Source organism: Calidris pugnax, unplaced genomic scaffold, assembly GCF_001431845.1.
Source record: "Calidris pugnax isolate Ruff unplaced genomic scaffold, ASM143184v1 scaffold70, whole genome shotgun sequence".
Taxonomy (NCBI): Eukaryota; Metazoa; Chordata; class Aves; order Charadriiformes; family Scolopacidae; genus Calidris; species Calidris pugnax.
Window position 1 is genome coordinate 794,448 of NW_015090862.1, and position 15,619 is coordinate 810,066.

General features: G+C 45.1%; 1 protein-coding gene across 3 annotated transcripts in view; it reads right to left on the reverse strand.

Moving 5' to 3' along the window:
* Positions 1-15,619, reverse strand: part of PSTPIP1 (proline-serine-threonine phosphatase interacting protein 1) — a 59,820-nt gene that overhangs the window by 19,482 nt on the left and 24,719 nt on the right. For all 3 annotated transcript variants that reach the window (XM_014944322.1, XM_014944321.1, XM_014944320.1), the window contains 3 exons: positions 13,215-13,289; positions 2,309-2,343; positions 1,132-1,238 (listed from right to left, as the gene is read on the reverse strand). In XM_014944322.1, coding sequence (XP_014799808.1) covers positions 1,132-1,238; positions 2,309-2,343; positions 13,215-13,289 — 217 coding nt within the window. The remainder of the gene's footprint in view (positions 1-1,131; positions 1,239-2,308; positions 2,344-13,214; positions 13,290-15,619) is intronic.

A 15,619-nucleotide genomic window follows, 5' to 3' on the forward strand; every position in this document is an offset into this window, starting at 1 on the left:
TAGCACTGAGAGCAGCTACAGCGAAACACAAATCACAGCGTTTTGGGAAGTTACCAAAAATGCTGACACCGTCTAGCATGTCTAATGTTGACTTCCTCACTGCCACGTGCTGGAAGGAGGAAAAAAAGCCTGCCTAGGACTCCAAAGCAGGTTTTCCCTTTATTCCAGGCCCTGCTAACTGTTTCCAGTTGAGTTATAGACTTATTGTTTTTAATAGGAGAGAAAGCCTCTCTCTTTGCAAATCCTAATGGCAAAGTGGTGGGGGGGATACAAATATCTGTCTTTATGTGCCTTGTTTGCTTCATCAGATTGCTGTGAGCCTCAAAACTCAGTAGCAGCACTGGTTTTACCCACTCTCATATTCAGAGTTCCCTACCATTCGAAGTTCCTGTGTGGCAGGGTTGTAGGCACCAGATCTTTGTGGCATTGGATACTGGTCACGTGCATTTTCATTTGTTGAAAACTAGAAAAGAACTGGATATTTTATTTGAACCCTCCGTCAATCAGTGCTTTTAGTATTCACTGACTGTCCTGTATTTGTCTTCAATCTTGTGGAACCAGAGAAGGTGTAAGAGTGAACACTGTTTTCTCTACTGAGAGCTGCTTTTTCAAGGGACTTAGAGCTTGGTAAGATCACGGGGGTTGAAATGGCTTTAAATACACTCACATTTTTATTATGCAACATCAGCTAGATGCTATTTGTAACTCAGCAGATATTGGTGTTGCATTCAGCGTGGTATTTATTTCTTTCATGTTTTTAAACATTTGTGCTACCCCTTTATTTTAGTGCATGTGGGAGATCATGCAGGATCATACCAAAGAAACCCAATTAGCAAGTGTATAAAAAGGAGAAAAGGAAGGATTAAGTTCTTACAGGAATAAGAATAGTATCCACAGTTACACCAGAGAGAGTAAAAGTGACTAAAGCCTCTGTCTCCTGAGTTCAGAGCACTACTTTATTTCCAGCTGGGATCAGAAAGAGATTTTCTTCTGCAGTCTGGTATGTGGAGTGCAGAGGGCACACTGGGCATGTTTTATCATCTTTTGCAGTATTCAGAGCCTATGGCTGGAGACAGGTCATCTCCACGGCCCATTGACCCAATCAGTTTCAACATTTCTCTAGTCTCTCACCTTTTTCCTTTGCTCCTTCTGTCTTTCTCGGAACTCCTCTATTCCTTTCAGTTCATCCTTCAGCATTACTGCCAGCTGGATATGGGAGTTTCCAACACTTTCGATTTCTAAAGATAATCAGAATGCACATACAGTCAGGGGAAAGGTCTTTAAATCTGAAATCACATTTTTCAGGAGATGCTTCTGGGATGTGGCTGCCGTACAACTTGTCGTGAACAGGGCAGCCTGAAAAAAGGCCTTTCTGTGTTTCTGCAGGCAGTGACATGGATGAGGGTTCACACAACCTGAATAGGTTGTGTGGTCCTCCTGGTGTCTGCAAAGCACATGGGCAAGGCTCCTCCCTATAGACATGGAGCACCCACTCAGAGCAGCCTTGGCAGGTACAGAGCCCCATTTACCCCCCCTTCCTTCTGGGGCTGGATTGTGTGGAGGGAGAGAAGGAGCTCTGACCTCCATCGTCACCCCCTGTGTCTGCTTTCCCTCCCTACTCTGCTGGATTGTCATCGCTCTTGGGAGCTGCTTGCCAGTCACGAGCAGCCTTGCACAAATGTCATTAGAGGAGGTTGCAAGCTGAGAATTTCCAAGGGTCAGGAAAGACAGATTGAATTTCGGAGCACCTGGCTGCTGCTGTTTGAAGTGCCTGGTAACTTCTCACATTTGTCAGCTTTGGTGCCCTCTGAAACAGAACCCTGCATTTTCCAGAAATGCTGAGCTCCCCCACCCAGGCACTAAAAGTACCTTAATTCACCAGCTACTTCTCAAAAGGGTGTTTTTATCTAAACAGCAGGTGCCGGTACCCAGGTACGCTGTCCTACTGACTCTGGTGGTGGTGCATTTTCCCTGTGTGAAAGGTTTTTGTTCAGCTTTGGGCCCATCTAGAAAACATGCTGGTTTGATGTCAATGGTGCGCAGAAGAGATAACAAAGCTGATGTTTTGTGGCTTGATTCAGATAAAACTAACTTGAGGAACAAGCCGCTTTCTTTGCTACCAGAGTGTGGATTGAGTGCCCAGTCTTGGAGGGCTCCCAGTGAGTGTCTTTTCCCTCCACTCTCCATGTTACAGACTGGGACAGAGCAGTTGGAAATAGAGGGAGGAAGAGGATGAGAGACCCCAGAGGGGATGAGCGCATTGTGTGCCTGTCTTACCCAGGTCAGAGAGGAAAATGTAAATACTTACGTTGCTTGAGCCTCTCAAATGCTGCCTTCAGTGTGCTGTGGGGCAGAAACAAGGGCACTTGATTAATATAGGCTTCCAAGGATGGGTTGTGAATCCAGAGAAAAAAAAATTTCCCTCAATCTCAAAGATCCACATAGAGATAAAACTCTTAATAGTCTTGTAATAAAAGTTGACCATGCTAACAAGCACAATAGCATCAATCTGTTACCATCAGGAAATGCAATAAAATGCTCCATGAAGCAAGGAATTGCACTATTCCTTATGTGCACCCTCTTGTTTTAATCCCACTGTATTTGTGGCTGTGGATGTCAGGCAGACGTTTCTCTATTCTTGCACCTTTCCAATGGGTACAAGTCAAGAGAATGAGATAAAGATGGTCAAGGGGAATTGGGTTTTGGAGCATTAATCTGAAAGGCAGAGCAAAACCAGCTCCACCCTCTGTGTTGAATGCAGCACCAGCAATTTTTTCCTCCCCGGTCACCCTTGAAGCTAGAGCAGCTCTGCTATGCAGCATCCTCCCTACCATGCTTTCCGAGCACCCCCGTGTGGCACAGCTCGCTCTCCTGGAACAGGCTCACAAATGGTGCACAGAGCCTACAGAGGCTTTGAAACCCTCATGTTCCTGCGGGGTTTTGGCATCCCAGAATAAACCACGCTGTGAAATCCAGCCCCGGTGCTGGGCTGGGAAGCACAGCATGGAGATGAGCAGAAAGAGATGTTATGCTGCTTATCCGGGTGGACCTACGGAACTAAGTGGTCCTACAACGTAGAGTTCCAGAAGGGCACAAAAGGGTAATGATAGATTGTCTGATGTCCGGGTTTTGGGCACACCAGAGTCCGTTTTAATAAAGCAGCAGAGATACCAGCATGGAAGTGATGGGAGAGGAAAGAGCATAGGCTGTAAAAGGCATTTTCCACTTAATAATTTCCTCTAGCTCCGAGTTCGCAGGCTGGCAGAACGTTTGTTAGACAGAAGCCAGGGCTGTGATGTGATTTGGAGGTTTTTCAGATTTAGGAATCATCTCTTCAAGACCCAGAGTGTGGTGTTCCCCGAGGGAAACAGTTCTGGGATCTCCGTGGAGCCCTGGTCTACCCCAGGAGGGAGCCCAGGGGAAAAGCCTATTAATGAAGACCCTAAAGTGTCCCTGGCTGAAGGCTGGGTACCAGGAGAGCCCAGAAGAGGGTGCACAGCACTTCCCAACCATGTGTGACTGCAGATGGGGAGGGAAATCCTGTATCTCCTGGGCCATTTCAAGAGTCTTAAGAGACACATGAAGGATCCTAATTGCCCTGTGTTAATTTAGGCTGGACATCTGTTTCCTAATCAAAGCTTGCTCTCCCAGCAGCAAGGCTGCCTTGCCAGGCATCAGAAAAATGCGCAGGCAAGGGGCTGTCCTCAGCGATAACTGCCCTGCAATCCACTTCCAAACCTAAATTTATAGAAATGTGGAAAAGACTTTCAGCCAGAAAAGATGAGTATTGAGCTAACTGTTTGATTCTTCCAGCTTTCAACTAGATTTGTTGTGGTGAATCTCCTGAGATAAGTCAGGGAAAACGTAAGAGGAAAAAAAAAGAGCCCGGTGTGAAATTTTGAAGGAAACTAAATTTTCACAACACAAAGGAAACAAACAGTATTCTTTCCAGCAAGGTTAATTAAAAAATTGAAATGTCTGAAATAGGTAAATACTGGAATTAAAAAAAATAGAGGATGCTTGCAAACTGCACATACCCTTTGCACGCTGTGTTGGTCTGTTGTTCCCAGAGATTTTTTGCCTTTGCTGCTGGTGGTTCAGGTTATGCAAAGCCTGGAAAAATTGCTGTCGTGGATACTGAAAAATAGCGCTTTCTCAGTGCATATCAAGGACAAAAGCAATTTGCTGCTTTTTTGGTTTCCAAGCCTCTGAGCTAGCAGAGTAGTTCTTGATCATAAGCCATACGTGAAGCTTTTCTCCCTTTTTGCTGGCTCTCTGTAAGGACAAGTGTTTCTTCTGGTGTAATAATGCATCTGGCTATGAGCTGGGGAGAGACCAATTTGCCCCTTGCGTGGTCTCTAATGGCCTTTTCAGAAAGCTCTGGCCTTCTGCTCCTTGTATGAAAGATTTGCCCAGCCAGTTCCCCAGCTGCTGACTGGGGCAAGGCCACAGTCCGTTAGTAGATTGAAATAGACTTAAGCCATTTCCTTCCTTATTTTTATAATAAGTTTCTAAAATCAGTGAATCGGCTGCCTCATCCTTATGGGGCTTAAGGGAGTAGCAAATACATCACTGTGCCCAGCTAGCTGTGGGAGAGGTTAAATAAATGACAATTTGACCCGTGGATCCATCAGGTGTTCCTTCATGACCTGTGGGCTGCGAGGGTGTGCGGGCACTCAGCAGGGCTATAGATTAGCTCCTCCTTGGTGCTGGATGCTCTGATTGTATCGGTGAAATATATCAGTTCACTGTTTTGGAGGCTTTAATGGAAGCAGCGAGTTTTAATTTTGTCTGTGCTGGTTTGTGTGTACAAGTATCTATTGCCTATTTCTTCTGGGTGGGTTTGAATTTCTAATAGGGCTTTATTCTGAAGCACCCAAAGTGAGGATGTCTCACTCTCATGGACACTTTAAAAGATTGTTTTATCCTCTTAGTATATTATTCCACTTAGCTTTATAGTAGTAATTGATTTTTTTTTTTGTTTGTTTGTTCTGTGGCTAAATCAGAAAACCTGGGCTTGAAAATAATTCAAGCAAAACTGAAAATTTGCAATTTGCCTCCATTTTAATTGCTCACTTCTGACATTTCTGTGTGGATTGTGGAAGACTCCAAGTGCTCCAGCTGAAGGCAGAGCACCAGCCTTCCCCTTGGGCATCCCCGCCTGGAGCCTCCCGCAGACGCCTCATTGAAAATAGGGTTGGACACAAATTTACTCTCCGTGTTTGTTCAACGACTCCCCACCGGACATTTAAAGATTGGATTTGTCAACATGAATTTCTGATGGAAACAGGATTGACTTTGAATCCGGAATAACGGGCACCAGGTAGAGCCTGTGCAACGGCTTCGCTGCAGCAACTTCTGGTGATTTTTGCCATCTAGTGGCTAAAATATTCTTGCCGTTTTTTGGAATTCCGACCCTGGCTGCTGCCTTCATTTGCTGTAGTCTCCCGCTACGCGAAAACAGCAGAATTGAGCTGCTCTTATAAAATATACATGTTTCAGTGGGTTTTTTTTTAAAGTGGAGGGGGAGAAGGAGAAATAGAAGAGCTTTTGGGAAACGGGGGAACCAAGGGAAGGAGCTCATTATATCAAAGCTCATCCATTGTTCAACATTCTTGTTCTGTAGATTGAAAAATACCTTCCAAAGCGAATTTATCCAAATTTACCCAGCACACTAAAGCTGAAAAGGCAACCCTGTGTGGCACTGACCACTAGTCCTTGTGGCTCTCCTCTAACAGGATAAACATTTATGGAATGCATTGTTTGAGAGCTTGGTTTGATTTTTCTCCCAGCAGAACCTGTCCCCTGCTTTCAAGGCAGAAAAAGCAGCCTGTATTTGAGCAGAGGTGCCCTGTTTGGCATTTGCCCACCACTGCAGTACAGGTATGAGGAGCAGCAGGGGACATCTGATCATCAATCCATTTTACTCACTCATTCTCTGTGCCAAATTATCTGATAGTTGATTCAGGAGGGGGACTTGGTTGGAACAGCGTGGGGTGACAGCACTTCAGAGTGAACTTCTACTGCTCTCTGTGTTTGTGTTCTCTCCCTTCAGTTTTGGACCTTGTTTTTGCTAGAGAACTGGGCTGTTGCTGGAGAGCAGGCTGCGCTGGGCACCTTTCCAATGGTGACACGGGGACTACCAGGTCAAGTACTGTAGGCAGGGCTTTGGTACCTTCTGCTTCACAGTCATCACAAGCTGAATTTATGGCACCAGAGATGTAATTAGCAGAGGTCTATCAGTGGTAGTGCTTAGGTCACAGGTATATTCACACTGTTGACCACACTCTTTTTTTTCTTTTTTTTTTTTTTTTTTAGTAGGCTTGATGGTTTGGGCATTTTTTCAGCACTTTGCCTTTGGAGACTGGTTTAACTGAGTAATTCAGAGAGTCTCTCTTTATATCTTGTACACAGGAAGGTAAACCAGGCCCTTCTAAGCGGAAAACCACAGCCCTTAATTAATTTTCTTTCTTTTCTATCTTTGCTCAGTGAATAGGATTGTGAAATAACCCAGCCTTTCTTTCTGGTAGGTTTCCATTTTAACATTAATATGATCTACACTGTTGTGTTCTTATTGTAATCTTTAAAAATATTCTTTCTGAAATGGAGAGACATCTCTGCTGGATGAACTCCACAGACCACTTTGCAGCAGTCCTACTCACTCTCTGCCTCCGGGAACATGGTTATGAAACCAACCCAATGCCAGTCTTCTCTGAGGTCATGGCTAACATCTGTCCTTCCTCCTGCCACACAGGGAAGACCAAATGTGGTTTTACCAACATTTCTTTCTGTGAAGCCCAGCGGTGGTTGCAAAGTGTGGGGAAATAAGTTCAGGAGCATCTGGTCTCAAATAATTTGCACCTGGAACTCTTGTCTTCATTGGGGAAAAAAAAAAAAAAAAAGAAAGGGGGGGTGTTGTGCTCTTAGTAGCAACACATGTGGAGAGTTCCTCTAGTGCTGTGGTGTGTCTGCGTTCATGTTTTGCTTCTGGTCCTTGGGTATTTTCCGGTAGGTGTTAGAATCAGAAGCAGCCCCAAGCTGAATGGGAAGGGGGCTGTGTCATCACTCCCAGGGCTGGTTACAGGGGACACATCACCCCAAACTTTACTGGGGCAGGGGAGCAAACGGGATGGCATCTCCATGTACCTTCTCTCCTTGTAAATCTGCGCCCATAGACTACAAATTAGACCTGTGTTACTCTGGGATGACCTATGTCATTCGAGTCAAAGGATAAAACAATCAAAACAAATCTTATACCTTTAACATAAAACTACATTTCCCCATGTCTCTTGGAAAGAGCAGCGCTGCTCAAAAGTGCCTGTCCTCATCACCAGAGAGGTTATCTAGATTGGATTTAACAAGAACTGAGCAGAGGCTGAGTTCTTTCAGAGTACGTGCTTGGGTCCATTCTCAGAATCCTGAAAATTCAAAGTACAAGTGTATAAACTCTGGGGGGGTTCAGAACATTTGAGTGGAGAATAAGTAACCATGGAAGGATGTGACCTTCCAAAATGACTTATAACTTGGGTTCAAAAATGCCTGCTTTGTGTGAATAATACAGAGGATTCTGTATATTATGTGACAGACGCTCTATATTTATACCCAGGAAGAAGCAATTGGCATTTCGTTACAAATGCCCCCACCTCACACTCCCTGAAATATTCTATTTCAGGCATCGCAGAGAAGGGCAGAGCAGACACGGGCTTGAAGGAACTACCCTTTCCTGAGGTCTGAAGGAAACGGTAGAGGAAAAGAGGGAAAGAAAAAAGTAGGAAATCATATACATGAGAAGAGACAAGCAGCGCAAATGACAAAAATAGCTGTTGTCAGACGAGGCAGAATTTAACCAGCCACTGCGTGTTTACATCAGTTATTTTACGAAAGAACAGATTTCCCAGAGGCTCTATTTCAGCTGAAGCTGAGGAGGTATCTGAAAACTGGGATCTCTAGTGCATTCTGTTTTCATGTTGTGCTGCTGAAGAGTTGCCCAAAGCTACTGCATGGAAATTCCCAGTCACCTTGCAACCTGAAAGGTGTTCCCTCTTTACAGGCGTGAGCTCTGCTGAGAATCATCTAGAGTGTATCGAGACATCATTACTGTGTGCACTTCCCAACTCCATCTCAGTTTGTAACTCAGCTGCAAATCCCCAGGTTCTGTGCGTCCTCTCCCACGTGTGCAAAACAAAATATGGAGAGTAAATAACAATACAACCATTGAAACTCTCCCCCACTGGATATTGATATAACCTGGCATTTGCCAAGAACACATGGCTGTGTTTCTTTTATGATTAGAGGCTATGAAATTGTGATTCAGATTTTTCTTTTTTTTTCATTAAAATTGTTGTTGCAGAGCTTTAAAATGAATATAAAAGTGAAGACATTTTAAAAAATCATTTTAGCCCTGACTTCTGGTAGGTGAGCACTGGAGCTCCATTTCCATACAGCACCCATCCTGCCATCCTGACTGCTGTGGTCCTCACGCCTCACCCTCTCCTGGGTCTGACCTGCTCAAGAGGTGCATTTGGAACTGATTTTCTCCCATGGTCCTTTCCAATACCTGTTCTCCTCCCATTGGTTTCACTAAGACTCCCCAGGTACCTGTGCTCCCAGGCATAGCCTGCATCCATGACTGTGCTGGCACATCCAGGTAATTAGCCTAAAAGAAGCAGCTCGTTTTTTCTGTAGTTTTGGTGTTGTTATGGATTTGGGTGTGTTTTTAAGAACCAGAACAGGCAGTGGGACTGCAGCTCACCAGCACGGATGTGTGTTGAGGAACCCCACTGTAAGGAAGCTAATCTGCCTCTGTCACATGTGTCTGATGTGACATGGCAAGTGTGGTGAGGTGGGCTAAAAATCTACAAAGAGGAAGGCATTTCTGCACTTAACAGGGAAGTACCTTGCTTTACCGTAAGGCTCAGTGGATGCTAAAATATTTTGGGGTTTCAAATAAGAAAAAGACACAGGAAAACTCCAAGGGGGTCTATTACATACAAAGGTGCTGCTGGTGTGGCAGCCCCTGAACTACCCATGGCTAAGGCTAGAGGATTATTTAGGAGAAATATCCTCATATGTTCACCCTGTTCTTCTGCTCTTCCCTCAGGTTCTAGTGCTGGGGACAGAGTATTAGGCTGAAGGGATTTTCATCTGAGTCTCTGTGACTCTTCTTGCAGTCTTACACTTACATGCAAGTGTGTGCATCCTTCTGTACATTAGCATGAACTCGCCAAGACCTATAGCAACTGCTGAGCTAGATCTGTGCCATGGGCTGGAAAGAGGATGTCTCCCTTCCCTATAGGAAGTAGTTTCTACCAGCTGCAGGGCTCGAGGCGAGGGCAAGCAGCCAGGACGCCTGAATTTGCTTGAATCAGGCTGGACTGCTGGGTGATTGTGTGCTTTGGCCGTTAGGCAGCACTTACAGGAAACTTTTATTTCTTGAACTGGAAGCTGGAGTGTTTGTTTGCTATGGCCATGGTAACCAGCACCAGCTTCTTTTAGAAACTGTGGCTTTGCTTTTTTTTTTTTTTAAAAAAAAAGTAAAAATTAAAAAGTGGTTCCAGCATGACTCCTTCATTATGGCATGACTGCCTCTCTGATTTTAGTTTTATTAGAAATTTTTCTACAGCAGTAGGCTTGCCATGGCCATTTCCAATACTGGTTTGAAAAAGAACAGCAAGGACCTCACTGAACTCAGCGGCACCTCCTGTAGCAGCACTAAAATCTTGTCTCCTACTAGCTCTCAGGTCAAAGTGATTTCTGACATTTCTGGTGCTAAGGACTCTGCAGGCAGAGACACAACTCTGCCCTCTTCTCCCAGGTCACAATGTTTTATTACTGCTGCTACTCAGTCGTGAAGTGTCCTGGTAGACTCTTGGCTTGTAGTTGTCTCTGCCAAGCACGAGCCGTGCCAGGCCCTGAGGGGTTGGTTCTCCATCAGAGGAGCTGTCACCATGCCGAGGGAACAAGCACTGGGCAGCATATGGGACTGGGAACCTGATGGCTGCTGGCACCTAGATTTTTCCCAGATCTATGGGAAGTGGTCCCAGCGTTGCTGTTACATTTCAGCAGAGCCTTCCCTACTATCTTTCTTTTGAGCCAGCAGTGTATTTCTTCATCTGTGTCTTGGTCAAATAAAAATGTGCCATTGAACCTATTTATACATTTAGCTGAGTTCAGCAATTTGCTCCAGCTGAAGAAAATTTTGGGGGGAGGAGGGAAGAGCCTGAAAAAAGTTGAAATTGTTCTTTGTTTCAAAACGAAAAGCTTTTGAAATAAGCTGCTTTTTTTTTGAAAGCTTGGGAGAGAGCTGTTTTCTCCAGCAATGGCCACTACCTGGTGCAGCGTGCCATAGACTTCTCCAGCCTTCTCCTTGTTGTTTCTATCTACTCATCGTGCTTATTCTCTTCACCTTGTTTTGTGCTGGTCCTGACTGTGCTGAAGTAACAACCCGGGCAGTATCTCCCCACCACTGCCTGGTTTCTCCTTTGAGCAGACCCTCTTCTCTCCAAGCACGGGCTTTGTGCTGCTTCTCTCCTGCTCTGCTTTCCACAGCAGCTGCAGAGCATGGCTTTGACCTGGGGGAGCCGTGGGAGGTTTTTGCAGCCAATTTGTTAGGCTCAGAAGTTGTGCTAACCAGAATTAATTGGCCTGGGTATTTTCTGATACTAGAAGCTTTTGGGTGGTTGCTGCGGACAGATTTTCTATGTTCTTTTTATCGATTTTTTTGAAAGGGTATCACGTATCTTCCTGATATTGAGAACTACTGGGGTGTGAAATAATTTCCCAGGAGAAGTGACAGAAAGCCTTAGTAGCTGAGATGTTTAAAAGATGACTGAATTTAAGACTAGAGGGTAATAATTTTGCATTAGCAAGAAAATGAGCGAGTGATCTAAAATTAGTAATTCCCACTCCTTTGCACTACATAGCATGGCACAGGAAGTTCTGTAAAATGTTCTGCAAAAAAAAAAGCAACCCTGGAAGCTCCTTTTTTCCTGGTGAGTATCAAATGCAAGTTTTAGGTACAAATGCCTGCACAACACCTTTGTTAGAATTTATTTGAGAAATACTGCTGCCCAAAGCTGTGTTCAAAGCTGTGAACAGTACAGTTCAGCCTGTCAAGTATTTTTAATACTGTTAGAACTCAGTGTGCTTGTCAATAATAGGGAGTCCTATGCAGAGGAAGCAGTTGGAGTGATGCACGGGGAGAGGTGTAGCATAGTCCTTCCAAGCTTTTCTTATATATAGGTTCTTATTATAGGTACATAGGTTCCCTCCCTCCCTCTGGCCTCCCTGAAGGACTGACCTTGGGAGCAGAACTGCTGTCAGCAACCAACGTCATATAAACAAACAGGAACTTCACACCATGTCAAACATTTTAAGGCGTTAAGACCAAATATTTCATTTTCATGAGTTGTTCCAGCCCTGAATTAGACCCTAGCTTTCTCTGATTTTTAAAGTGTTTACTCTGGACAAATGCCCTTCGCCGCCCATCTGTGTAACTCCTGAAACAACTGGAGGATGCTGAGTGACAGAAAGCAAAGTGTCCTCTCTCTGCTTCGGAACAGATACAGTCAGACATTTGCTCTGATAAAAATATCAGAGCAAAGCTGGTCGCTACCCAGACCTGGCGTGGCTTTATGGAAATGTAGTAAATCAGCTCTGCCTCATGCTTTGTTGGTATATTCAGCCTTCTCTCTATGCCAAGCTATAAAATTGCTGGATCAAAGTGGAGCTGGGCCCGAGTCCAAACTTCCCCCAACTTGAGGGGCACTTGGATCCATATCCCAACTCTGGGACTCGGCTCTGCCTCTAAATCAAGCTCTTATAATCTCTTAGGAAAAGACAGACCCATGAATTATCCACTAAGTCGCAGAAGAGCAGCCAAAACTGTCTTGTTTCTGAACACGTTTGCTCTGCCTGCCTGCCTTGCCAGTAAAGAAATTTAGGTGGAGCCTTTTGTTAATCCTGGAACACTGATCTTAGCCTTTGGTTTGGGAGGAAGCCATCCATCCTTAATCCGCTATTTTAATTTCAAAATGTTTTTTCTTCTCCTTCCCTTTTTCTCTGATTAAGTCTGTAAATTGAGACAGCAGGAAGGCAGAAGCCATCTCCAGCAGCCTTTGCTGGGAACCTGGCTAGGTTTGCATTGCTTGGGGGCAAGAGGGAGATGGACCAGTAGGGGGAGGAGAAGATTGCATGATCTCTGGAGTGAGCCTCGGTGCTCTCCCCTTGGGTTAATGCAAGTTTCCCTGTCACCCTGGATGTGCCACCACCAAATTGATAGCGCGTGCTACGGGTGATTGCCTGGCACTTGCGTGCCGTGGTGGCACAAGGGTTTGAAGGTCAAGTTTTCCCATAAAATACGAGCAGGAAACCACGCTCATGCTGAGAATGATAAATTGACGTAAAAAGGAGACTGCAATTAAGAAATGAGATATGGGATGGATGAGGGTAGGGGGCCCCAGGGATCAATAGAGCTGTTTTGTGTTTAGATTGAGGTCTTCACTTTCAGACTTGTCTTCTGTGACCCCAAATCTTCATCCTCTGCCACCTTATTACTGTATTATTACTTGTTACAATAATGACAAAATGTCTCATTATTGCTGCTACCATCAATAATAGCAGCAGTTTATCAGCAGTGTTTATTAAGTTAAATTCCATGCCAACATATTTCTTCCCCTCCCAACACAATTTATACGTGATCTAAGACAGTAGCAGAGGAGACAGAGAAAAATATGTCATTTTAGTGTATTTCGGTACTTCCATTGATTTGTTCCAAATTAAGTCCCTGCAGAGAGGTTTAAAGTTTGCATTCCTAAGCTAAGCCTTTTTCCTGCTGCATTTTTGGTGTCTTTGCACGTTGTACATGTTCTGTCCCAATCTCTCCGCATCCACCAGCTTGCCAGAATTGCCCAGCCACCATCCTAAACATTTGGAATGTTAATATTGGCTTCCAAAAGCAATGTTAAACATCATTAGGAATCCTGAAATTAAAACATTTCTCAGCAAAGACCTACTGTCAATCCCCAAACAGAGATATTTTTTTATGAATCCTGCTTTGAAGGACTATGGTGTTTCCCCCTTTTCTCCTGTACATTGTGATGTGCTGTGTAATACTGAAGTGAGCAGCTTATGCCCCCATTCATAGACAAAACACGGGAGTCTGATATTGCTTCCAAAATATTTTCATTTGCACTAATAACAAAATAATTCCTTACTTGATTTCTGTTTGTCCTCCTGCTTTTCGGGCAATTTGAATCAGCTCTTTCCCATATCTCTCTTCTGCTTGTGCTCTGTTAAAAGAAAAACTTACTCAGTTTCTTTTAGTGGTACCAGGATCATGTTTACACAAATCTTGTGATTGCATCCAAGATCCAAAACATGAGAAATACAATTTCTTTAAGTTCTCCATCTCCTCAAACCTAGTGCTGTTAGTTACCTCTGAAATATTGTGGTTGAGCTATTTCTAGAAGAAATGAAGATAAGGTGAGACTGTGTCAGTTTTGTGGAGGGGTCAATGTGATATAATGTCTCACCTAATGGGGAACTGTAACTAATGACTCAGGAAAGCAGTTCAGTTTCTATGGTTAATAAAGAAATACAATTACCTCTTTGTCATTTTCCCCTCCCCCAGCTCTGGAAGAAATTTCTGTTCTCTGTTTAAACAAAAAGTATTTTTATACTAAATGTGTTATTTCCTTTCTCCTGGGTGCAAGACCAGGGCGGAAGTTTTTAGTCTTTGAGAAGCTGCTAAAAACCATTGAATGGTCAATAACAAATCGTGAACAGAGAGCCTGCGGCTAGGATCTGGGGGGAGTCAGGGGAGATGTTTGGGGTAAGCCCAGCTCTCCAAAGGGGTCTCAAAGCATTTCAAACAGTTCTGAGCCTGAAACTCAGCACCTCAGAGAGAGATGTTTGTTCAAGAAAGGACTTTTGATGTGGGTGCGAGGCCGTGCAACCCCGCTGGTTTGTTCTTACATCCACCTTCCCACTCGGCCACGGCGTGCTTTAGTATTGCTACTTGCTGAGTCCCAGCAGTTTGAGGGCTGGTCCTTTGGTTTTGCAGCACGGCAGCTGCTGGGGAGGGTCTGTCTGAGGACACCCCACCACCCTTTCCACTGATCCTCTGCCCCGATGGCTGCCAGCACCTTGGGCTGTAGCCAGCCTATACTGGTGGCTCTGGTGCAACTCCACTGGTTGGCAACCATCTTCAACACCCCACCACCCTTTCCACCGTTCCTCTGCCCCTGATGGCTGTGAGCACTTCAGGCTGTAGCCAGCCTATACTGGTGGCTCCGGTGCAACTCCACTGGTTGGCAACCATCTTCTGTGAGCTGAGGCAGACTGGGCCTGGGGGCTCTCCCCCTTGGGCCCCCTACCATAAAAAAGACATTGAGGTGCTGGAGCGGGTCCAGAGAAGGGCAACAAAGATGGTGAGGGGTCTGGAGAATAAGTCTTATGAGGAGAGGCTGAGGGAGCTGGGGGTGTTCAGCCTGGAGAAGAGGAGGCTGAGGGGAGACCTCCTCACTCTCTATAACTCCCTGAAAGGAGGGACTGAGGCAGGCTGGGCCTGGGGGCTCTCCCCCAGTCCAAGGAGATCCATCAGGGTGGTGGAATAGCAGTGATGGTCATACAGCAGCCTACAGTTGCCACAGCCTGGAGCTGAGGCTGTTGGTGGCCTCTGTCCAAGGCTCCCAGGCGTCTAATGCTGCACATGGGGTTAGTCAATCCCCATCATCCTGCACTAGATATTGCTGCACTTTAGTGGGGATGTTCCTATGCCATTTCTTTGAGATTCCTCCTAAAAGAACAGGGTGCAAAATACGGTGACAGGCCACACAGGGGCACCACTTCATTTTCATGGTAGATGAGTGAAATGTCATCAAAATGGAAATATACTCCAGAGACACATAACACTGCGGAAGTAGAATAGACGAATTTTCTTTTGATTTTAATAACAAGAAACACCTTGGTGTCAGAGACTTTGCTTGGTGCCAGTGGATGTACAGCAGTGAGAGTAACTCCAGGGCTACAGCCCCACTTTGCTCAGGACACAGTATAGCACAGGAAAAAAGCTCTTAAGCCAGTCCCAGCTCCTGGGACTGTCAGGGTGGTGGAATAGCAGCGATGGTCGTACAGCAGCCTACAGTCGCCACAGCCTGGAGCTGAGGCTGTTGCTGGCCTCTGTCCATGGCTCCCAGGCATCTAATGCTGCACGTGGGGTTAGTTAATTGCCATCATCCTGCACTAGATATTGCTGCACTTTAGTGGGATGTTCCTACGTCGTTGCTTTGGGATCCCTCCTAAAAGAACAGGGTGCAAAATACGGTGACAGGCCACACAGGGGCACCACTTCATTTTCATGGTAGATGAGTGAAATGTCATCAAAATGGAAATATACTCCAGAGACACATAACACTGCGGAAGTAGAATAGACGAATTTTCTTTTGATTTTAATAACAAGAAACACCTTGGTGTCAGAGACTTTGCTTGGTGCCAGTGGATGTACAGCAGTGAGAGTAACTCCAGGGCTACAGCCCCACTTTGCTCAGGACACAGTATAGCACAGGAAAAAAGCTCTTAAGGCAGTCCCAGCTCCTGTGGAACCCTTGGGCCAAAAATT